Source organism: Haemorhous mexicanus, chromosome 4, assembly GCF_027477595.1.
Source record: "Haemorhous mexicanus isolate bHaeMex1 chromosome 4, bHaeMex1.pri, whole genome shotgun sequence".
Lineage (NCBI taxonomy): Eukaryota > Metazoa > Chordata > Aves > Passeriformes > Fringillidae > Haemorhous > Haemorhous mexicanus.
The window spans coordinates 59,251,424-59,276,684 of NC_082344.1; the positions used below are offsets into that span (position 1 = coordinate 59,251,424).

General features: G+C 40.9%; 1 protein-coding gene and 1 long non-coding RNA gene across 5 annotated transcripts in view; one reads left to right on the forward strand and one right to left on the reverse strand.

The window, feature by feature from the left end:
* On the reverse strand, positions 1–21,154 carry SLC34A2 (solute carrier family 34 member 2). 3 transcript variants are annotated; one of them, XM_059845055.1, is made up of 14 exons: positions 20,764–21,154; positions 20,618–20,673; positions 14,786–14,948; positions 14,545–14,682; positions 13,942–14,070; positions 12,895–13,038; positions 12,120–12,231; positions 10,841–11,036; positions 10,003–10,098; positions 7,495–7,615; positions 6,607–6,774; positions 5,110–5,226; positions 4,897–5,021; positions 1–3,589 (listed from the first exon to the last, which is right to left on the reverse strand). In XM_059845055.1, exons 3-14 carry the CDS (start codon positions 14,889–14,891, stop codon positions 3,014–3,016), a joined length of 2,028 nt encoding a protein of 675 aa, XP_059701038.1. In that variant the 5' UTR covers positions 14,892–14,948; positions 20,618–20,673; positions 20,764–21,154; the 3' UTR covers positions 1–3,013. The 3 variants fall into 3 exon arrangements, with proteins under 3 accessions (XP_059701038.1, XP_059701039.1, XP_059701037.1); XM_059845054.1 differs by having other exon boundaries at positions 3–3,589; positions 14,786–14,900; XM_059845056.1 differs by lacking the exons at positions 20,618–20,673; positions 20,764–21,154 and adding an exon at positions 19,928–20,106 and having other exon boundaries at positions 2–3,589; positions 14,786–14,900.
* Positions 16,674–25,261, forward strand: part of LOC132326611 (uncharacterized) — a 22,207-nt gene continuing 13,619 nt past the window's right edge. Inside the window, exon 1 of one of the 2 annotated variants that reach the window (XR_009486278.1) lies at positions 16,674–17,100. This is a non-coding gene — a long non-coding RNA (uncharacterized LOC132326611). Of the gene's footprint in view, positions 17,101–17,139; positions 18,250–25,261 lie in introns of those variants that run through there. The other variant, XR_009486277.1, reaches the window with a different exon arrangement.

Sequence of the window (25,261 nt, forward strand, 5' to 3'; positions counted from 1 at the left end):
ACTTGTCTGAATACTTATTTTTCTGCAAGATTCCATGATAAATATTACAAAAAGAATTTTTTTAAACTTCTCTTTATTTTTACATTCAATGCATGAGGACAGACAAGATGAACATTCATGACAAAATATAAAGACATATACTGTCCTTGAAACAGTTAAAAGATAAAGTGTTCAAGAGTTTAAAAAAGTATTTTAGAAACATTGTATTTCCAAAATTTCTCATTACAGAAAATTCAAATCTTTTAGAAACATAGTGTTTCATATCCTTGTGCAGTAAGCCATATTATGAAAGTCTCTAGTTGTTTTTCGCCTTTAAGAAATCTGTCTCTGCATTACTAACAATCTTTAAGTAACCTATGGATGGAGCCAACAGTCTCCATAATACACAGTATACACAGTTACAAACAATTGAAAAGTTATATTACAAAATATACAGTAGTGCCTTTTTACATTTTTATAGATAAACATTGCATAGTTTTCAAATATGTAATATATAACACAATCACGAGCCTTTTTCTCTATAAGTTATGAAAAATTCTGTACACTCAAACAATTATAAATAAAGAGTAAATATCTCTTAGTAAGAGTGTGAGGGTGAGTGTACCAGGATATATCATGCTGTATTAAACAGAAATATTTATTGGAATCTGCTTAACACAATGACACGGTATGACCTGGAGCAAGGAGAGGAGATCACAGGGGAGACGTTACAGAGAGGAACCATAAAGTACTGATATGCCTGACAATTATTACCCTGACTCGTTTGCAAGCATTGCTTTCCCACAGTTATCATCACTGTTCTTGAAGGCTTTACTTCAAGAAGCAAAATAAGGTGCATGCTGTTTAAGAAATGAGTAAAAGTAGACTAAAATGTTTCCTCTTTCAATGGGTGGTCAATGGAAACGTAAGATAACTTGAAAACAATTCTGGATATTTTTCTCATATTTTCCCAAAGAAACAGGGCATGGGAAATGCACATTGGGATTTAAAGAAACAGATTCAAAAAGTATCCAGAATTGTGAGAATAAAATGAAGAAGAATTACTGAAAATATAAAAATTCCACTTTAAAAATGAGATGCTGACAAAATTGTTTCAACTGTATGAAGCATAAGGAAAATAACTTTAAAAAGAACATTTGACATAATTCTGCTGTTTGGTACTGCACTCCAAAAGAGCAGAACTATACCAAAAGTAGATGTTTCTGGAATTTCACTCTGATTCTAAGCATTTTGTCACTGGCTCACAATTACAGAAAGTTAGAATCTCAGTTTGAATGCAATTTGCAAACACATAGTTTGCCAGTTTTAGTGTTAGCTTAAAAAAGGAAATGAAAGCAATTTTCACTTCTAAAATATATGTATTTACTTGATTGCTGAATTTAACCTGTTGAATTCCAAGCTCTGCAGAAAACAACTATTCAGAAATAATTGTGTTCTAGCAGCACTGAGTAGCTTTGTTGCTCTAAGGGTCTTCTCAGCATTTTCATTACAGATTTAATTTAAAATTCAGCCACTTAAATGAGCTTTAAATGACACTTGGTTTACACTCAGCCATCTAATTTTTTTTGGAACATTAGTGATTGGACTTCAGATATTGTCCCATACTCAGTAATATCTAAGCTGTTGAAAACCAGCAAAGTACTGAGTCAGTCTTTGAAATGTTCTTCTTCTGACTCTGAAATTATGCCTTCTGTCAGCCCATGATTCAGAGCAGTCTCACAAGCGTTTATTAAAACATCACTAAGGTAAAATTTGAACACAAGCAGCTTCCTATCAAGTATTGCACTACCCGTGGATTTGCTAGGCATTGTAGTGACTACACTCCTTATGGATTTTATTTGGGATTTGGATTGCTACATACAATTGCCAGTAAAATTCACATTATTTCCAAGTAGGGTGGTTCAGAGCACAAAGGAGTGGTGAAAACCCCTTTCTCTCCAGTAAATGTTACCAGATGCCCTATGCTAGCCACAATCTGCTCTACAGGCTGCCTCTGTTGTAGGTCTAAAGCCATTCTCCACTGCTATGCTGAAAACTCCTTTTGTGGCTCAGGCAAATGGAGCCACAGCTGCACATACATCTCCTGGCATCAGCCCAGGCTGGCACAGCTCTCTCCTCTCCTACTTGTCCTCCTTCCTGCACCAGTCCACAGCTGTGGGATTACATGGTGAGCAGGACTGAAGAGGACCATCTAGAGAGAGGCATGGCCATGCAATCACATCCTCAGTCAGTCAAGACCTTTGGTAGCAACCCAATGTCTCCATACACATTTCTTAACATTCAGCAGGCAGAGAGAGCAGCAATTACCTTTATGGTCTTTAGCCTGGGATAACAAAAGGTTATAGCTCCCATCCCCACTGTTAGAGGAGACAGAGAGAGCTCCAAATGGGCTTATCTACACTCTCATGCCAGAGTAGGACTCCAAGAGCTTCTGAAGGATGTCCCAGCATTTAATTTTTCTTCACACATATAGAATAGATTTTGTCTATTCTAGGAAAGCTACTGTCTTCCATTTTGACCACAGCAGACAGGCCAATGAAAACATTAGGATTCCCCTTTTTTATTTTTTCCCTTTTTTTCTTCCCCCCTCCTTTTTTTTTTTTTTAATTTCAATGGTTTCTTAGGTATTATGAAGTAATTTCTGCTAGTCAGTAGGTCAGAAAGGCTGTTCTAAAAGTGCATTATTTATTGTTTTTTTTAAGTTTTAATCGATTGCCACTTCTTTCATCCCTCTCTTTATGGGACTACATCAGGATTTCTTTTGTTTGCTACTGATAACATTGGAGGAAGGTACCACATAGTAGATCCTCTGTGAGCAAATCTGTCATTAGCTTTGCAACTGAGCGTAGATTTTCTAGGGACTCTGTCAAGCTTGTTTGACTCCCTTCCTTGATGAGTGATGTATCACTGGCTTCAGAAACCTAACAAAATGTTCATTTTGTCCTCAGTGCAAGGTCCAAGGTGGTTTTGATGAGCCTGGCTGTCCTGTCTGCTATTATGCATAGATCCAATACTATAAGGCTGTGTTGTTTGTGCCTGTTTTGTCAACACAAGCTACAGCTGGTGCCCTTCTTCCACCTCTTTCTTCATCAGCCATTGCCATGGTGTTTTCATAAACTTCCATAGATTTTGGCTGCTTGTCTTTGGCACCCTCCTGTTCAGCATTGACTTTGCAACACTTGCAGAAGCCACAGCAGTGTTTCCCACAAAAAGCAAGTGAAGACATAATTATATTGTCCCAGGGCTCTAGGGAGTGCATCCAGACAGGTAGGAAATCCCAGTTTTGGAGCTTCTCAGGCAGTGAATGAGGTCGCCTTTTCTGCATAACATTAATTACAACCACAGCAATAAAAAGAAGAAACAGGGGAAGGCAAACACCCAAAAGGACTCCCCAGCCTGCCAGCGACAGAGCAAATACAAACAAAGGCAACAGAAAGAAACAGAGGAGAAGATAAAATATAGCAAACCATCTGTACTGGGCTGTTATGTTTCCCAAGGTCTTGCTCATGCGGATTGGCAGGCGGGTATAAGGTATCGGATAAAACAGAATAATCCCAGAGACATTGAAGAAAAAGTGGCACAAGGCAATCTGAAAGCAAAAACATTTGAGAAGTTCATTAACTAAAACACCATTAAACACTCCTACCCACATCACAGTTACTTTCAGCTCTTAGGAAACAGTACTGTTGTCAATAAGGTGTGGAAACCATTGGGTTCTGCATCCATAAATTTTCAATGAAAATGTGGGAAGCATAAATTTGATATTGCACACAGGCTACAGAGAAATTTTAATGGTACAAACTTGGATTTTACAAAAAATTAGCTATAAGTTTATAGGGCACTGAGGAGATCGTGGAAGGGGACTTTGTCTTTGGGTCTTTACAATCCTTTGATTTGAATACTTCACAATTTTTTAAACAAAAATTAACATTAAAAGGTACAGACTTGCTAAAAGGCACAGGAGTCACTGAGACAGAATAAGCATATATTGAACAAAACAGTACATTCCCTGCTCACCTTATCCTATTTTAATTTCATAACAGTTTCAGAAGAAAGTAAATATGAAAGTACAGGTGTTTATTTATAAAGGGCATTATAAAACCAGTATGTTATCATGAAATCTGAGCTTTATCAAGATACCATCTTCTCATGATTACATCTGTTGCCTGAGGACAATAAAATGAGTTTTGTAATTTTCTTGATTTATTTTAGCTAGTAAAGACATTCACCCTACTCACCAAGGAAACCTCATTATCTTTTCACTCTTAATTGTAAAGCATTCATTCAAATGTTATCTGCTGCCAGGTTCTTTACTGGGTGGAAAATGGGAGGTCAAAACCAGGCTTCCTACTTTTTAAATAGTTTGAGGCAAAAAGGAATTCCATAAAACCCAATCAAAGTACATTTACAAGGAGAAAAATAGATGCCATGATGCTCACTGCAACGTCAGGTAGATAGAGAGCTTGCCAGCTCAAGGATTGTGCAACCTTCACTTAGGTTACAGGACTCCCTGTACAATTCATGAACTGACTTAGGATCCTGAGAAGAGAGCTTACAGAAATCAATAACCCTCAGAGGGTTCTCAGTATGTGGCACTGAACTCCAAGCAGAAAAGACCCCACACTCAGGGGTCAAGTGGTCTCCCCGGTCTCAGTTCTGAATCAATTCATGCAGATCAAGACAATTTATAAAAGCTAGATTAGCTATATATTGACATTCTGGGAATTTTTACTGCAACCTTTCTGCTCTAGCAGTTGAAGTGAATGCATTGTTATTAATAGCACAGACAAAATCAGGCACAACATGAACAGCACATTTGCATTACTTTTGTCAGGTTTTACTTCAGAAAACTTACAGCTCCTAAATGAAGTCAAGAAAGCATTGTTTTATACTGACCTGTAATGAATATTTTAATGTACTCCCAGGACTTGCCAAAGCTGCAAGTATAGCTGTTGTGGTTGTGCCAATGTTGGCTCCCAAGGTGAGGGGGTAAGAGCGCTCAATGCTTATAACGCCAATGCCTACGAGAAAACAAACACGACTGAGTTGCCTTCAGGACAATGGAGAAGATAAAACATGGGGATAAAGAGCACAGTATTTACAACTTACCAACAAGGGGTGTAATAGCAGATGTGAAAACAGAACTGCTTTGGACAACAAAGGTCATACCAGCCCCTGCGAGCATGGCCAGGTATCCAGCGAGCCAAGTAAAAGGAAATGGAAAATCTAAAAAAAAGAGGGAGAACACTGCTGTTAGCATAACAGAGTGATCTATGTAACAATAACACAGCAGTGAAGACTGTTAAGCACTTAAAATGCAGATAAATTGTTTGCATATTGGGTCTCAAATGACGATTTGGGGTCAGTTCTACTACTTTGATTTATCCTGTTTGCTGTGTGCTTTCTACAGCCTTGCACCACTGGATACACTTTGAGATGGATACCAGACTAGGTAGACATTTGTCCTCACCCAGGGTAGCATGTGTGTTGTGATACAGTTAGGTACCAGAAATGTTTCCTCAGAGGTCAACACAAAACCTTCTGTGTGTTTTGAGAGCCTTGGTTTCAGCAACCAGGCACCCACTGCATGGGCCAGATCTTCAGAAAGCTCTGAAGACCATCCCGAGAGAACCAAGTTGTTTGCTCTAACTAGTTCCAAGCAGATTATCTCCTTAAAATGCACTTGTTAACTCTTGCAGAGAACAGCAAATCACACTGATCAGAGAAACCAGGCATAATGTCCCCTGTAGTCTGCAGATTTATGGAGAGAGCTGAGAAGTGAGGACTTAATCAGCTGGGAAGGCACAGAGGAGCACAGAGCAGATCCCAAATTAAATAAGCACTAGCTGTCAGCTGTATACTTTCCACCCGTTGTTTTTAATTTGGGCAGTGTTCTTTGCCCAGGAGAAGACAGCATGGGGACCACTTTGTTGCCTTCTGTATCTCTGTGTACCCTCACTTCAACCACAGCCTGAGATCTGTGCCAGGACTGCTTTTCTCTGCTACAGCTTCTAATCTCTCCATTAAAAAGAGTATGAAGGAAAAGCAGCCTGGTGAAAAAAACCTGTAACATTTGCACTCAGTGGATCCAGGCTGAAAAAAACAGCTGGACAACACAGGGAAAGACAGAAAAACACCACCATTCAAGGCTGCCTTATCCTGCTGAAGAGAGGGCTAGGCAGCAGAACAGGATAAGATCATTAATTACTACAAACTTTTCAACTTAGAAGGAGTTTAGAAGGAACATGCCGGCCCTGTGCCAGAGCAGGCAATCACAATCTCAGCACTTTGGTGCTATCTTTTGAGGATGGAAACTCTACATTTCTAACAGGTAATGATTATACATCTAGAAACCGAACCTGGACTTTGATCTCTAACGCTGTTAATCTGCTGCATTTCTCAATCAAGCTGTTCACTAATAAATTTTTAAATGAAAGAAAAAAAAAAGATTGGGAGAAAAAATGTTGGGCAGTGTGCATGATTTTCATTCAATAGTATTTTCTTTAAAATATTCTACAATGTCTTCCAGAACAGCAGACATCAATAAACATGCTCAGTGTCCTTGTCATTCCTAAAAAACAATCCTCAGGAAAAGCAGATAGTTACCAGTGTTGATTGTCTTCTTGATAACACTGGCCACTTGTCCTTTAAGCACAGAGTTTAATAGCTTAACAATCATTATCAAACAGGAGCAGAGAACAAGCAGGGACAAAGCCAGAAGGATGAGCCCGATAGCAAGATCAGGCAGGTCTGAGTTTACAAAGATGTGTTGGCCTGAAAAAGAAAAGGAAAATTAGTTAGCCTACCCACATTTTTGCCTGGGATCCTAAGCCCAGCTCTGGTTTTCATTCCCTCCCCTACGAAAATTGGACCAAAGCAAACACAGCTTGAGGGGTTGATGCGAAGAGGGAAAATGCCACCTTCCCTCCCCCACAAAAGCCATGTCTGAGTGAGGCAGGAGAGGTGCTTCTACAGACGCGCTTACAAAATGCACACAGCGGGCACCCCTATAGGGCAGGCAGGAACCAGGTGACTGTGTGCAAGGGAGGGGAGTACAAAGGCAGGAGAAAATTTTGGGGTGCTCCAAGCTGCATGGTGGGTCAGCTTTTCCCGGAGGTGGCTGCATACCTGAGCAGGGCTGTTGAAAGTCCTGCAGGGCATGCATAGGGATGGGATATCCTAGCAACCATTACAGCAAAGTAACCGTAGCTCCAAGCCATCTGAACATCGAGGGTGACATGATACTGAAGACCTCAATTACTGGTATCAGGCAGCATGGAAAGAGATCCACCTGGAGCCAGATACCATGGTGCTGCTGTAACTCCAGCTGTGCAGCCGTAGCAGAGCACAGGCTCCTCAGGCAGCACCTGCAGCAGTGCCATGTGTCCCTACACTGGCGAGGGCTTCTGGATACCTCAGAAGCGGGCTGTTAGCACCATCAGAGAGCTACATTCTTTGGTAAATATGTTGCAGAGGAGTAGTTCAACTACTTACATTTACTGATATAGTCTGTTTCAGTTATATTCTTGAGGGTCCATGTCACATTTCCTGCAGTCCAGCAAAAGTCAGGAGATGTGCAGTTTTCAGAAGGTGGAATTGTGACATTCTGCAGAGTCTAAAGATTGCCAGACAAAGTAGGTAGTTCAGTCATCTAAAATCCTTTCTTAAGAGCTCATGTAGAATGTTCAAATTTTACTACAACCAAGATTCATCAGCTAAAAAGTCAGAATTGTAAGCTGGCACCACATTAATGACATGGTAACATTTTGCATTCTTAAATAAATGATTATGCTGTTACCCAAGTCAATCAGTACAACATGTAAAGATTAAAATATTCCCAAAATCTTCTACATTTTAATAACCACAGCACCACTCCACTGATAGCTAAGGAACTTAACTACTGATGACAGTTTTTGTGGAGTGAGGTTCATCTTTGACTGCAGTTGTGGGACAGTGGCATTCCTTTTCCAGCCACTGCCACAGCTTTCTTGATGAAAGAAAGACCTCTTTCCTGACATCTCAATGCAGTTCATGATCTGATGAGTACTACAGGACTGTGAGTTAGAATGCTACCACACTAGTGCAGCCTCTCTTGCTGGATGAGCACAAAGTGCTCCAGCTGATTTCCTGGGCCTCTGTTTCCATGTCAGTAGAAACAGAAGTGCTGCTACTACTTTAATTTTCATGTTCAAGGGCTGTCTAAGAGGTCATTACAAGCACTATGATTAGCATTACTAAATTACTGAATTTCTGTGTACACCACAATAAAAGCTTCCTTATAAGCCCTCCTAGGCCAGACATACTGCATTCTGACACCAGCTCCATAAATCATTGTGCAGATTAAGGAAGAGCCTGCTGACTGAGCTGTACTTCCACACAAGAGCAGCTAACAGCCAAATGGACTCTGAACCATGCTCCTGAACATGAGGCGTCTTTCCAAAGTGCTTGAGTGATTTTCTTTTGCAGAAATGGGGAAAGAGAAATCATATTTCTTTGCTGGGTACTGCCTATGAACACCTGCATTTGTGCCTCTCTCCAGATGATGCAGGTGGGCAAAACTGGGGGTGGATCTAGTGCCCCCACATCTCCAGGGAGCACCTGGGCTCCAGGCAACCCATACCTGGTGAACATTTACAAACACAACACAGCCTTGTCTCTCACCATCTTGAATTTTTTTCAAACATCTTAGTTTCAAAGCAGCTTCACTAGATCAAAATGTTTGTTTCGCTTTGAGCAAATGGGATCTGCATGGATTTATCCTTGCCAAGAGACTGTTTAATAATTTTTGCTGGAAATTAGTTCAGCCCAGTAGGAAAGCAGATAATTTAAATTATTTTCCTTTTTCCCCCACCAAGTTCAAATCAAAATTCTGAGGGTTTCACATGTTTTTGCAATTTGACTGTAAGCTTGAGCAGCGGGCACGCAGCCAAATACAGGCAACACAGACAAAAGCGTGTCTAGAAATAAACATTTCCCTCGGCCTGCACTTTCCGTGGAGTTTCTTGTCTTGTGTGGGGCTCGGGGGCTCGGGGCTGTGCCGCTGAGGCTCGGCTGTGCCTGCCGGGGCAGCGAGGGGCAGCGGGCTGGGCTCTGTCCCGGCTCTGCGGCGCAGCCACCGACACCCGGCTGCAGCGAAACCCGAGCGGGGTCGGGGTGAGCAGCCCTGCCCCGGCACCATCTCCGCAGGTAGCGTTTCACCGCCCAGCCACACCGTCATTCAATAGCAGCTGGGCGCTGAATTTCAACCTCCACGGCCTGTGCAGGCTGAAATACTCAAGGACTCCTTAAGTATCTTCTGCCTCAGGACTTCGGGAATTACTTTTCTATACGTGCCAACAGGTAGAGTACTCTAATTAGGGAATCAAAGGATATTTAATGCTGTAATTGCTAATTAGCTGAATGATGCAAACCAGACACTCAGCTCCATAGTTTACCAAAATACTCATCGGTGTTGGTCTGGGCAAGCGATTCCTCCAAGCTGTAGGGCTGCCTGGGTGGAGAGGAACAGGACCCAGCCCCACGGAGGCTTTCTCCAAGGGCAGTTTTCCAAGAAAGCTGCAAACAGCCAGCTGCCACCAGATCACCCCAACACACGTAAAACTAAAGCTGATTAGATCAGAGATAAAGGGCTGTTGGAAGGATCTTTTCTCTGGCCTGTGGTGCAGAATTTTTCCACTTTCAGGGAGTTGGAAGGACTATCAGAGTTTAAAGGCATTTGGGTCTGAAAGGAGTAAAAGGCTTGGTGCCAACCCACCAGTTCTGATAGGCAAGGTCCTGCACAGTACTGAAAGCAGCCAGGTCAAGGTCACCACTGGTGACCATGCTTGGTTTAAATGGAGCAAAAACTGCATTAAATGATTTTCATTCTTTTTCTGCTGATAAAAACCCCACCCTCATTTAAAAAAAAAAAATCTTATTTCACAATCCTATGATAAGGAGCATCAGCTACAGATCAGTAACAGATCCTGAGGTACCTGACAATTAATTTAGCATGATACTCACCACATTGGTTTCAGTGACACACCAGATCTTTACCAGGCTTTTGTTTTTTGCTGATTCATCATTAGTGGCAATTGCATTTATTACTGATTTATCGAGCTTAAAAGGAAGAATAAAAAGAATTTTTAAAATGCTTTATTTCCAGCTCATATCACATAGTTCTGTTCAGCCCTACTCAAATAACCCCCTTTGGAAGCTCAACCATATAAAATCTGCATGACTCTAATGCTGGAGCTCCTGCCCAACAGGACAGGAGTTCCAGCATTCCAGGTAGGAGGGGGGTTACTCCCAGAAAAAAAAGGTACAACTCTACATGAACAAATGCTTTGTCCCATTCTCCGCACACCATCCACTACCTCATCTCACCCTTTCTGTTTAATCAGCTGCTCTGACACCACTACCTGACTGTATTTACTGTCACTTCAGAAGCTGTGTGTATCCCCCTGGGCTCTAGATGCACATGATTATGTCCCATAATTTCAGTGTCATCATCAGGTCCTGTGCTGATCCTCTGGCTGTGTCTCAGCTAGTGCTATCTGCCAATGCCCAGGCAACAGGCTGCCTTCCCATCCATCCCACAGGGCTGAATTTGTCCTCACCTGCCTTCCCAGTCCTCCTAGCTAGGTCTGCCATTGATGCAGTGAAACATGGGGGAAATAGAAACTGGAAACGCAGAGCTGAGGCTTTATGAGATGTGAATAAAGAGAAGAATTCATCTGCTAATGAACTTTACCCCGAGGACACAGAGGTAGGAGTGGGAGGCCTTCTCATACTCAGAGCATTTTGATTCAGCTGTGACTGAATCAGGTAGGCAGCTTCCTTGAAGTGAGAAAGAGCTTACCTCAATGATGAGCTTTGTAAAGGGGTCTGTGATAACTTTTAGTAGCTCTGGAGCATCCTCACCACTTTCAAGGTGAAAGGACTCAACTATAACATTGGTGAGATGGAAGAGATAGCCAGTAATGACTTCAATGGGTAACAGTGCAAACACAGCCAGCCAGTTAAAGAAATCATGGATTGTTGCCCCAGCAAAGGCCCTGCAAGAAGAAATTAAAAACCAGAGCTGCTTTTAATTAAACAAAATGTGTATAACATCAATTAGATATAAAATCATAAAAGCAGAGATGAAGGGCATTTCAAGGTGGGAATCATTTAATTTCTGGGGTCAAATGCAATATCTACTTTGTTATGGAGTGCTAGGTTGGCTCCACACTGTTGACCAATTAAAGAGCCAGACAGGTGAGTAAAACAAGAAAAACTAGAAAAGACAAAAGTGATCCATAGCATGAGGGTGCCAAGAGTACTTTTTTGAAGAAAGAAGTGGCTGTACAGCCTGTGTTTGTTTTGCCTCTCACCTGTTTTTAGTTCATTTTTAATCCTCAAGCAGTCATTGCCTCCAGGACCTGTTCTCCCTGACTCCTGGGGCAAGAGGTCTTTGCAGCTCTCCCACATGTTTCTGCAAACTGCTGGTGTATAGGTCCCTTCAATCTTCTCCTCCAAAGCCTGAGGAACCACAGCTCATCCCTCAGAGGCTTTGGATAAGAGTATTTCAATATGCCCAGTGCATAAATGACAAGGTACCAAAGTCTCCTATCACTCCCAAGTTTACTGGGAGTAATCCCAGTAAGCCTCCAAGTGCTCCATGAGCTCTCTCAGTGGCAATGTCAAGTGTCAGTCTAAAAGATGTTACAGTATATATCTGACAGCCAGAAACCTTCACTTCTCTACAGTTACCATCTCTGACTTTCTGCAGACTTCAACACTGAAATCTCTTTTAAGGAAACCAGACCAAACTTATGTAATATTAACTTCTTGTACAGCCCTCCCATAACTAGCACTTGATAAAAGGTGGATGGTATAGTGGGAGCACTTGAAAATTTATCCCAGTGTAAGATCATTAAAAATGGTGAACCCACAAAACTCTTAAAGGAACATGATATGTTTTTTTTCAAGCATATGAGGCCATGCACATAGGCAGCATTATACCTTTGCCATGGCCATGCTTGTGACTTTCCTATCTAGTAAGGTTGAATGGCTGTAGTAGTGATGGGGAATATAGAAGAAGACCTACAAAACCGAAAAAACCAATATTTTTCAGATCTAGAGTTTAAGTACAATACCTTCTAAATTCATTCCTGTCTCCAGCTTGCATAAGTGCCACAATTGTGTTTGTAACTGAGGTGCCAATGTTTGCTCCCATGATGATAGGAATAGCTGCTCTAACAGTCAGCACTGGAGAACAGAAAAGGAAACACTGAATGAAAAAATCATATTATCAGCAAACTCTGTGCTTCAATGAAAATTTCTATTACTACCAGTGAAATCCTGACTTCCCTCGATGTCAGTGTGATGAGCTGCTTCAATCCAAACAGGTTTGCTTTAATCAAGCCCCCTGGAAACATGGCACTGCCATAGTCCCATGATCCCCACTGACACTATGGCCCAAGGTTATCCATTTTCATCACATGTTAGAGGGCCAGATGAAAATAAAATCCCTTCTTTCCCAGGCAATTTCCTACTTACTGCAGAATTTTGAAATGATGCCACAGAAACAATGAAGTTCAGTAACTGCCTAACATGAGAAAATGATGCAGATAATTCCAAAATTAAGTTATTCGGTGCCAAGGCTTCCAATTATTTTCATTGCAGTTCTGGTTTTATTATTATCACTTGTACTACTACTACTATTGCTACTACTAATATTAATACCATTATGATTTTGTTTTAAAATTTGACTTTATATCAGGGAAACAGCTGTGAAATCTTTTCCTACAGTCTCTGTTCTTTTACCCAAAGCTTCTACAATTTGAACACAAGTGGGAATGTTTGCAGCTGAGACAAGGTTTATCAAGGTTCCTAGAGGGATCTCTAGGAAGATTCTGTAAGCAGACTTACACGTGGAGGACACCATGCTGACTATAATGGATGAAGAGGTGCTGGAACTCTGGACCATCACAGTCACCAGCACTCCAATCACCAATCCCGCAACAGGATTCGAGAGCACTGAGTCATCTTTAAATATGTCCCCTGCTGCTTTACCTATATAAAAAAACATATTCTCAGAGTGGGGGAAGTACAAGGTAAGGTCCATAGAAATTATCAGTGTTTAATTCAAGATCACTCAGCCATTTCATTGATACATATATAATCATGTTTGTTATCCCAAAAAAGTGTGATGTAGTCCAGGGATCCAGATTCATGTCCTGAACTCTCAGCTTCTCAGTTTTTAGAGAATACTTTGTGACTATAAGCCCTGCTGAAGTCTGCAGAGAAGCATTAAATGCCACAGCCATCAGCAGAAAGACTGTAGGGCAAAAAACAACCTACACCTTGATTTAAATGTTATTACTTGGTAATTTTTGGATACTGAATTAAGGGAAATGCTTTTAATAATGCTGATTAATTCAATTCCTGTACCTTTCTGTGTTTACAAAATACTCCAACAGAAGTGCACATATTTCTCTGATAACCACTCCTGAGTCCATCACCTGAATTCAACACTTTGAGGTAAATGTAAAAAATACATTTCAATAGTTTTCATTTTTGAAGGATTTGGGGGACATTTCAGGGTTAGATGCTTTGATTCAGATTTCAGGGTTAGATGCTTTGGTCAAGAGCACAATTTTCATATTTCACCTTGTTGAAATGTCTTTTACATGGGACAGATTTATGCACAGATGTATTTTTTTAAACTGTCACTAAAGTAACGGGAAGCTACTGGGAAATTGGGGCCAATAACCCCTACATCAACTCTTTGGAATTTGAGACAGAAAGACCCTTTCAAACAAATGAAGGTCAGGATTTAATCAGAGCTGCTTCCTTCTGAATCTATGTCTCATCACATATGAAGAATGTTCTTGAAGAGTGGTAGTTGTAATTAAGTGTCTCAGACAAAATTATTGCCTTATTAATTTATTCTTGACATTTTAGGTATTTTCATACCTCCTACCAGTTGAAAAGCAGAGCTCAGTACATCCAGAGAACACACAAACATGTAGAGTAATCCAAGTAGCATAATGAACTTCCCTATCCCATAGAGCACACGAATGACTTTTCCTTTTGTATCCAGTTCTGCAAAACAAATACATTATGTATAAAAGAATAATTTGAATTTTTCTATGGGATACTCTAGTGCACAAGCAAAGACAGTGGAGACAAAGACAGGGACATGGCTCCAGTGTGTGATTAAACCCAAAAGAATGTTCTTAATCACATTTTAACTGCAGAAGCAGGTATTTTGTTTGCCTACTTTTACCACAAAAAAACCTTTTTGGTATGTGACAAAAGCCTTATGAAATCTGACATTGACCCTTGGTTTTATAGTCATCCTACTGAGTAAAAAAAGACCAACAGTTGCCTGGATATAAAACTGTATTAGTGCTGAACTGTTTTACATCTATCTTCTCATGTTTTAAGGAGGGTAAAAAGCATGATTTCGGGATTTTTCCTAGCTGACTGAATATTATACACCCATTAACTCTTGAAGAACATGAGACATATGATGGGAAAACAATGTAGGTAACTTATTTACAGAGAAATGGCTACCTGACCACTTGACCCCAGTGTCCTGCAGTTCTGGCAGAGCCCACGGGTCTTCTTCTTCTTGTCTTGTCTCATCTATCAAAGCTACTGTGGAAAATGCAGGTTGAATTTCCCCTTTATTTCCAAGTGAAGCCACGTTGCCTGATGAAATAGAACATTTAAGAAATTGTTTAATTACTTTCCATTTTCTCCAAGGATCCCCAAATCCTATATATTTTTTTATAACTCAGAGTGAGCACATTACCTTTGTGATTTTCTCCTTCTTTCCCAGCCATGTTCTGGTTTTGTTTGGAAGAGTCCCCAATATAGTTATTGGTTTCAGGCTTTTCCACCTCCGGCCAGGGAGCCATGGTCTGTGACTAACAAAGTAGTGTTGATTGAAATGCAAGTGCAGTCAAAATATTCACCTTATAAGAGTGTATGTGAGAAATATGATAAGGATAAAGAGCACAGGAGATGAAAATTAAATAAAAGCAATTTTCCCTTGAACACAAATTTTTACTAAACTTTATGACTTATTTTTCTATTTGGGAAATTCATTTCTCAATTATTTTTTTAATCAGTTTGTTTATTTGTGTACACAATTAAAACATTATTTCCATCTCACATCTATATTTTCATACACTTTTAACTGTCATAAAAGCAAATATTCCTCTGCTTTCCAAAAGGTAGACATTTCTTCTCTTTAATTAATTTTAACTCCTTTCAACAAGAAGTCAGAGAATTGCTTTATTTTCTTCCACCTTCTGGATTTAAGCAACTGCCTGGTAATTCAATACACAGACCTTTACCTTGTAATTCAATACACAGAAATGTTTTAGCAAAAAAATTCTTCCCTAAAGCACTGCTCAGTTTGGGTCGTGAATGCTAAACACAATGCCTTGTTGTCTTGACTGGTTCATTCCCATGGAAACATGAAGAGGAGATTCCTGGACAAGGTGGAAGAGGAGCCCAGGGTTTTGAGCTTGCTGAGTGCCCAGAGAAGAGGACAATTAGTGAGCAGTGGCCATTTGCAGGTCTGTATTTGCCTGTAAGTCACAGCTGGTGCTGCAAATGGAACTGAGCTGGTAGCAGCAAGGTCCAGCTCACCCATCTCACATAGGCTCTCCCTCTGCACCTCTTCCTTCCTGACCCCTTTCTGGGCACATTTCCCTTGCACTGTATTATTGATGAATAATAACTTCAAAAGTAAGACATCACATGTCCAAATCCTGCCAGCATGGGTGCAAGCACACATGACAGACCTCTTGTTCCTCCAGGAACAAGAGGAGGCCAAGCTTGGAAGAGTCCTCCCTATTTGCTTCACCAGTATTGGAAGCCAGAGGGAGAGACATGAAAGAGGGGAGAAGTGACTATGGAAATAGGAGCCAGTATGTGGCACAATGCTTCTGCCTTTACAGACTTGGTGACATCAGCCAGCACATCCAAAAACTCTGTGGAAAGGATGGGAGAAGTGAACCCTGCCCAGGAAAGCCCCACCTTCAGGTCTGTCTCTTCCACCCTCTCTGCCACTCAAGTCAGTCAGAGCAGCTCCATGACCAGCACATCTGGCACCCACATGGCTGAAACACTGGTCAGCAAATTTGCCTCCAGTGCTCCTCATACACAGAGCCCCTGTGCCCAGCCTCCAAAAGTCAGAACTGGCTTCCTGCTCCCATAAACAAGCTTCACCAGCAGTTAGCAGTCACTCTCAGGGAGTATAATTAGTCATTCATTTAATCATAATCCTCTATGTAGCTGATGGTGGAAATGTTTTGTCCCTGCCCGCATCAGTAAGCCACACATCCTCCTCCTTTAGCTGGGAAGGAAAAGTCACAGACAAAATCACTTGTGTCTTACTGTAACACAGGTGGGTATGGTTTTCTGGCACTCCACAAAGAAAGGAGTATCTCCTCTTCCACATTACCAGGAAAAGTTATTCTACAGTTCCATTAGCAAAAACTACACGTTTCACATTCTTTATCTGTGGTGTAAGACCCAGAGCAGCTCCCAAGATACACAAAGATCTTCAAACAGATGAAAGAAAGTCATTCTTGCTTGTTTCAACAAGGATTCCCATTTGCTTGGAGCAAATTCTCGCATTTCCATCCATGCCAAAACAACCTCAAGCCCCACCCAGACAAAAACACCTCCATCTTGTTAAACTAGTTTCAATTATATATGTTCAGCATTTAAAGAGCTACTAAAAAAAATAACTGCTCTGCACAAGGGAGTCTTAAGTGAAATGTAATTATGAAAATATATTGGAAAGTCAGATGTGAAGCTGCAACTCATTCCTGCCATGGAGACACAGAATATGCTGGACACCACCATCGCCAGAGATGCCATCAGTACTAGAGCTCTTCTGTTACGCTTAGTATGGAAATGAAGGATTCAGCCTGCATTATTACTGTATGGAAACTGAGCTGATGCATTCAGTGAAGAAACTGGAGCTTGAAAACTTCAGCAGACAAACAGCCTCTACATCTCCCAAATAAAGTCTCTCCAAACAAGAATTCGACAGAGCATTTTTCCATAATAAGCATCTCTCATGTTCCTGAGGTGCTCAGGAGCCCACAGGTATGTCATGTATTATTATTTTTTTTGCTTTATGTGATTAAACATCACAGAATGAGAGTCAATCAGTTCTGCAGAGGAAGTTTTTATAGGTATGTATATAAAGTCATTCAAATGAGCCCGAGCCAACCTCTGATTTGAGAAGGTAGAATTGATTACTGGAGGCCTTTACAGCATTTGTCTTTAGCATTTGGGTTTGCAGGGGCATTACTAGAACAGCCCATGCTGAGTGAGTGGTATTAATGACTGATGGCAGCAGGACTTCTATACCCTTCAAGTCCTCCCACAGTTGTCAGCTTTCCCAGATGCCAGCTCTTGTTAAGAGGAATAGCTGAGAAGATAGTGGAGAGACACCTGATACTCTCTGCTGGAGTCCTAGCCACAGCTACTCACTGTTAATTAATCACTGTGCTACAAAGATAATCTACATTCTATAGTTTTCCCTTTTAAGAATTTTTCCTTGGCCCAAATACAGACATTACCACCTTGAGAAAATACTCAGAGGACAATCAGTGTGCTGTGGAGGAGCAGAGCAGTGGGGTGGCCAAGTGACCTCATCGCTCCCTGGCTGCTCACACGCGCCTTTGGAAAGGCTGACGTCAGGTGTGGTAGAAAAGACCAACACTGCTGACGCAAGATACCGTGACAATGAAAACCCTAACAGTGGTTTACTTTAGAGAACCAAAGACAACTACGTGCAAGGGAACATATTAGAGAACAGGCCAATGGCAACGCACACTGCAACAACTTGCTGTGCTCGGCTGGACGCACCGGTCCAGGTCCAAAGGCAGGAGAGCCACAATTGCTGGATGAGGTACTGGAGTGATGAGCTCTGCCCACCCCTGTGCCAGCCCAGGTGCCTCAGTGCCACGCATCTGGCTCCTGCCTTGGCTGGCAGGATACCAGCCAGGGTGCCTGCATGCAGGATGAAGTCATGGAGCTCACGTCAGGACACGAGTTGGTGCTTTGGATATCCACCAGTTGGGAGCGGTACCGAAACGGGAGCTAATTTCCTCCTGCAAGTGGCAGGTCACAATATGTTATGCATATTGCAAGGGTCTGAAAACCAATGCCCGTGCAAGATGTAATCCAGCCCGTTTCAGTGAACCTCGTGGCAAATCCTCTCACACCATCGTGTGTGCTTCTTTCGTTGTGAGTATAATCTTTCCTTGCCTTTGGAAAATGCTAACCATGTGTGACATCCTTTCTAACTTCAAAAGAAACTGAACCCTCCCCTTCTAAGAGGGAGATAGATGGAAAAAATTAATGGCATTCAAATTCTGAAAATGTGAGAGAGAAAAACTCAGACCCAAAGCTGGCTCCTGTGGTTTTTATGTCCATACTCTCTCACTACAGCATTTCAAAGAGTTAAAGTCTCTGGGGAATTATCTGAGCAACACTAGGTGTCATGCAGTTGCCCTATATTGCATTCCTCAGTGACTCACGGGCTGTAACAGCTCTGCCTGTATTGCAGAGCTGCACTCTCCGTGCTTTGCAGTTCTAAATCAGAAACAGCTGTCAATCTGTTTGTTCTGCTGGACTTAACACAGCTAAATGAGCTACCACCTGTGTGTGCCAGCCAGTATTGTTCTAACCTCTCCACCCATGACAGCTCACCCAAAGGCCACATTGTGCCTGACATAAGAACTATGGAGCAGCAGCAAGCCTTAAAGAAATCTCACTCCTGGGGAAGAGACCCAGTCAAAACAAGATAAAATAAAAAGTACTGAAGAAAAGGGCAGTATTTTCAAAACTAACTGATAGTAACTGCAACCACCAACGTGACCATACACGCACCTACAGGCTGCTTAAGCAGCTCCATATCAGATTTTGGGTTCAGCCAGGCTTTCCCCATTCTCTCTCCCTCTCACTCCCTCCTTCTGTCTCAGCTTTTCTACAAAAGTACCTCATTTCCTTATCATTTACCACACCATTAGTTTTAATCTTTACAAGGTATTTATTAGCTAATCTGATATCCAAATATATGACTTAGTAAATATAAATATTTATCACACATACTTCATAGGAATAAATACCAACCTACATATCAGCCTTTCTTGCACAAAGTTTGAAGAAATATTGTCTTTTTCCTCTCAAAATGTACCCCTTGCAACACCGAAGCACATTATGTAGAGACAGGAAAAGAAAGCTTCTCCCAGCACAAATTCATTCAGTAGCTTTACATCAGCTGATAGTTTTGCCCCAGAACCAGTTCCATGGAAGCCACAAAGCCCCAGGTGCAACAGAGGCAGTAACAACTTAAATAAACAGCAGCAATGATTCAGCCTTGCTAGGAGCAAGTCTTGTCTTTGCTCTGGCACCAGCTGCTTCCTTGGGGCTTTTTCTTTGGATAAGTCAGCAGGCTTATCCAGGATGTAAACTTTCAACTCATGCAGTAGTAAAGGCAAGAAGAGATATGCAAAAGCTACAAAAACACTGGGCTCAGTTTTATTCTTACAGGTCTGTGAGACTCATTGCTCACAAGCCTGAATCTAACACATAGCAAAACTAAAAAAACACACAAAACAAACTAGAAAAGAGAACTAATATCTAGGTATGTGCAGGGAGAAGATAAATCCCAAAGATTAATTTTTGAATTCACAACCAAGCAAAGCACTGGAGACTGCCCCCGAGGAGCCAGAGCCAGGAAATACCAGTGAACTGCTTGAAATGCCTAGCAGGTATTTAAATAAAACAATTACTTTTTCAGAATAAAATGCCAAGAAAATTAATAACTCCACCAACAAAGAAATAGTACAGATCTACCCCATCCCATAGACAAAATACACAGTAAAGAATAAAGAAAGAAAAAGACATTAAAAAGACTTACTGATCTAATGGAAGAGCTGATAATAAAAGTTACTGAGAAACCAGTTGATTTCTGCCTACTGCCACATTAGTTGAGCAAACGACATCAGAGTCTAATGTATTCCTTTTACCTCCGTGTATCAAACCAAATTAGCATAAGAAAATGTTTCCATCGAGAACAGCCTGACACGGCCGTGGTGAGGCACACAGCCCTTACAGATCTATGCTAACACATGAACTGACCCTATTTCCTTCCAATGTTTCATTAATCATATCCTAGACATTTTCCAGTATCCAATACTACTGATTACTATGACTTAAAATCTCATTTCTTTTCAAATAATAGTTAAAAAAATATTTTCTCTTGATTTAGGCATATTTTTCAGGGGTGGTGGTTTTTTTGGCAGCTGCTAACAAAATAGTTTATTTCTTTATAATATTTAATAAGCATAAACCTAGCTAATTGCAGAAAAAAAAGCACAGTTTATTTTCAGAACTATGGTTTTTATCACTTCCTTAAAATATAGATACAGTTAAAGGAAAACAAGGTAAAAATGTTAACAAGAGGATGACATTTCACATGCCACTCCAGAACCCCGCATTACCTCTCTCTTGCCATTTCTTGAACTGCAAAAGCAGAGCTTTAGATTTGCAAGCTAAAAAAGTTCCAAAGAGAAGAAAAGAAAACTCAGTCTTAGCTGCTTTTACTTACCACGACTTAATTCCGAGACAATAGAGTGAACGGATCAACTGGGCAGCCACTGAAACCTGCAATATATATAGACAGGTGTTGAGCAAAGTTTGCTTTCATCACTGCACACTAACATTCCTATTTTACAGTCCAGAGGCACTGCCTACCTGCAACTTAATGATCACAATAAAACTTTTTTCGCAGGAGTGGGCAGCAACCAACTCTGATAAAACTATGCGTTATTTCACACTTATCACATTCTAAAAAACGTCCCATCAGCATTTAAGTAGAAGTTACAAATGTGTTCATGTGAGTGCTGGAGAACTAATTGTTCCAGCCTGAAAAATTGCCGTCCGCCTGATCATTCAGGAATCTTTTTTCCAATAATAATTTTCCAAAAATATTTTGCAGCCTCAAAAGTCTGTCAAAAGAGTGTGAAGGAGATGTAGTACTGTTATTTGTCTGTTCAGGTGCCTATTAATCTGCCTAGGAACAGAAGTGAAGGAGAATCAGATAAAAACGGTGTAAGTAGGAAACACGTAAGAACTCCTTAGAACAGAGGATGGAGTTTCATTCTTATCAGTGCTCAATGTTTACAATTAAGGCAAGCTCATTAGCATTGTGGCTGTGGCTCTACTTCCAAAGTAGATTTAAAGGTGTAAGGACACCTTTGATAATCACATTCAGAACGCTAGAGATGAAGACAAATAGATGATAAAGAGATAGGTTATTCAATAAAACAGTGTGGTACCATAGATTAGACAAAGCAGCCACCAGCATTGCTGTCTGTTCTAGTGCTGATCATCTCCACAGGGAGATGGATGGGGGGGGCTGCATTAGGCACTGCAGCTTCATTATATTTGATTTTTTTTCTGTTTCAGTAGGCAACTTACACTGAGAAAATATGCTGTAAACTAGCCATCTAAGCAGCAGATCTGCTTTGTCTGCTTGTATGCTGTCGCTTCTCCCAGCAGCTTAGTGACTTAGTAACTCAGTAAAGTAAAACTCTTGCTTTTTGCACCTTCCAGTCCCCTGGAGATGCCCAGCCTTTGGAGCGGTGAGTCACAACTTCCCCTTCTCCTGAGTCGGCGTCAGAAATGTTTAATAAGCTGTGGCCAGGAGAGCCTCTGCAGCCCCGCGTGCAGCATCACATCCTGGCAGCAGAACCACTGAGCACCTCCCCTGCCTGCAAGTGGCTCTGCTGGGGTCGACCCCAGTGCCCACACTGTACTGGGCAGGGCTGATGGTGTAGCCCAAGGATGGAAGCACCAGCCCTGCCTCACCCTCCCCACTCGCAGTTTGCACTGAGGGGGAAAGGATGAAAAGGAAACCAATTTCTCTTCTGTGAAGTGGAGAGCTGTGCAGAAGTGGAAAGAAGTAATGGAAAAAGGATCCAAGGTCTCCTTGGTGGTTCACAGGCTCAGTTTCCTCAAGAGAAATGTACTTTAACATAACATCTAAAAATAGTACATTTTAAGTCATGCCCAACATGCAGGAAATCAGGTGAATCTTTTAATTGGGAATGCCTGTATTTCTTTGAGTTATGGCTTATTCTCTTCTGAGTCACTGGCTGTGAAACCCAGCTGTTCTGAGTGGGAAGGTATAAGATGTGCACATTTCAAGTACCCAAGTGCCCTGCCATGGCTCACCCAGAATGTGGTCATGTCCTCTGCACTGTTTTTATTCCAACATTGCTAATTCCATTTGCTAAACACTTTGCTAAGGGCTGACCAAGTTAACAGTTTAGAAAGACAAAAATTCTATATCAGACCTATTGTAGTTAAAAAAAAAAAAAAAAACTTTAGGAAAGAAAAAACTGTCATTTGCACAAAGGCAGACAGTCTACAGTCTGTCTTTGGAAGTCCAGGGTGAATCTTCTGCAGAGTCACTCTGAAAGAGCCTTCATAACAAGTTTGTCACAAGGGATGAAGGTGGGTGTTATTTGTTCCAGAAGCCTTCCCTTCATTCAGAATCAGAGGAGAAGAAGCCAATGTTCTTCCCAGAACACCAGGGCAGTCAGAGTGATAGTTCAGAGTGCTTGTCTGGCACACACTCAAAAGATGCTGCTGCTGCTCGGGAAGTGTGAGGCACTATCTTCCCACTTTAGGGCTTACTTTGAAACAACTGAACTAATTAAAAAAAAAATATTGGATAGGAAACACTTAATAAAGTAAAGCAAGCCAGCAAATTTACAGGGTCCTGGTTGCCTCTAACAAGGGTGCTGGATTGCTCTGCAGCTATTTGGAATAATACCTGTGAAAGTCTAGCATTTAGCAGGAAGTGCAAACACAGAAAATGTCTTAAACACAGAATCAGAAAAAATTCCTAGCATGTGCCAATTCTGTGAGAGGTGAACTCTGTCCAGTCACTGTTATATGTTGCAAGAAGTTATGACACAGAAAAGAAACATGTCCACATAACATCTGTGTTACAAGCTCCTTCACGGATCTCCCCCACAAAAGGGGTACCTGCTGTGCAAGTGTCAACCCCACCCACCTTAAGGACCCAAGCCCTAGTACAGTAAACCAAGTGCACCTAATTCACAACTAAAACAAAAATAATTACAAGGAAGTAAAAGAAATGGCCATTTATCCTGCAAAGGTGTGTCAGTGCAGTCCAAAATACATATTCACTAACAGTAATACTAACGTGATGAGGTTTGCTCTTTAAGTAGACGCAGCTTCAAAAGACAGCAAGCATGAGCATGGCTCAGCTAACACCAGGAGAAAAACTCTCTCTCTCTCTTACATTTTAGTTTAATTTTTAATATTCCACAAATCCAAAGAATCCACACCTAAACATTGTACATTCAAAAGGGTGGGAATCTAGAAAACAGCGATTTGGCTCTTTACTGAAGAGAACGGGTATTGTTTCCATCATTTGGAAACAGAAGTGTCTATTTTCTCCTGTTCAGAAACCTTGACCAAATCTAGTTGTCTACATTTGGGAACAACATTAGTGTAAATCCCTCTTCCAGATATGTAAAACACAAAGCCCTGATCATAAAAGAGAGAGGCCAGCGCTGATTTCAATAGGAATTATAGCCAGAAGAGTTATTTGGTTAAGGACTTACACCCATTCAGCTGAAAAAGATTTTCCTTCTTTGTGTAGTTACCTGGAAAAATTTAAGTCCTGGCTTTACCTATTGTCTGAAAGGTATTCTTCCTATAAACATTTCAGCAGTGAACCTTATTAATGAAAACACCCAGTAAGATGTGTATTTTGAGTGTGAACTTCCATAGTGGTACCCAGCTGGGTGTTTATTTGGAAACAATATTTGTAGCAGACTTTGACCCTGACATTATATAGGATGCTTTGATTTTGTAACAGAGGGTAAGTGCTACAAACTCTGTTGTTCACTAATTAATTCATTTTCCATTAAGAAGGGTAAATTTGACTTTGAGGGAAATCATTGGCTTTTAGCTACCCTGCACTCTTCTGCCTATTACTGCAATATATACTCAGAACTTTTATTTCCCAATATTTCTGCTATAGTTGGGAATAGTAAAGAAAAGCTCCTAAGTCTACTTTGACAGGAATAAGAAAACCCCTAATTTCATGTATAAAGAAACTGGATCCTATCACAGGGTTCTCTATTATTATACTGTGCATTCCATCTAACACAAATTATATGCAAAAAAAATTAATGGAGTTACAGTAGTTAACATACTTCCAGAACTGAGTAATGAATAAAGTCATAAAGAGACAGCATTCAACAGAACCAATGCCAGGAACGGAAGGGGGAAATAAAATGTGGACCAAAGGAGTCACGAAGAGAAAACTACAGGAAGGGCTTTGAGACATACAAAGGAAAAGAAATATTTCAACACCAGGGAAATAGTTTTTATGAAGCAATTATAAGTCAAACAATTTTAGACAGATTGAAGTGTTTGAAAGGAAAAAGAAAATCTCTTGGTCTTACAACAACTGAGCAGTTCCTTCAGCATAGAATGAGTTCATTCTTATTACCACCATGTCTCAAATTTTTTTGTCCGTATAAATGCATCCTCGGACATGAGTTAAGGGAGATATTTTGTTGACATTTTCCATGATAGCTATGTTTCCATTAAAGTAGCTTATTACAGTTATTTTTATTGTTCCTGAAGTATCTTGTTTTACCGTCCTATTTAGTTGATGTTTTGCTACAAGATGCACTGTTCTCGACATTTGCTGGCATGTAAGGGACTGCTCATCTGGAGGCTGCAGTCCAGGCACTGGGGGGGAAGGCTTCAGGGCAGGGGCAGTTCTGCTCAGCCCAGAAGCCCACCACTTCTGACTCTCTCCCAGGGGAGGCATGGCCAGAGGAAACAAGGCACAGGCTAAAACAGGCCATGAAAAAATAGTGCCACCAGTAGCCTGCACTTGATTTCAGCAAGAATGCTAAAAATTTGGATCATGTAATTTGCTTTTACTACTAAATCCCAGATAAATTTTTAAACTTTGCTGACCATAGCTGTTTTAAACTTTCGCTTCTTGTCTGGAGTGTATAACTAAAAGGTTTAACTAAAGGTTAAGGTAATTCATTAAAAAATAATCTCCAAAACAAAGACCTGGTGATGCTTTGGCATCAGAAATTTTTAATCACAAAAGAAACCCAATATTATTGCCCTCCTGCTAACCTTTCCTTACACTTTTTATAGTCTCTCCCCTAACCTTACCCCGACA

Excerpts from the sequence above, each read along its gene's own strand:
- SLC34A2 (XM_059845055.1), bottom strand. The coding sequence starts at position 14,891 with ATGGCTCCCTGGCCGGAGGTGGAAAAGCCTGAAACCAATAACTATATT. Across the intron at positions 14,071-14,544 it reads CACTGGGGTCAAGTGGTCAG|AACTGGATACAAAAGGAAAA; the intron begins GTAGCCATTTCT and ends TTTGTTTTGCAG. Across the intron at positions 11,037-12,119 it reads GACAGGAATGAATTTAGAAG|GGCCTTTGCTGGGGCAACAA; the intron begins GTATTGTACTTA and ends TTCTTCTTGCAG.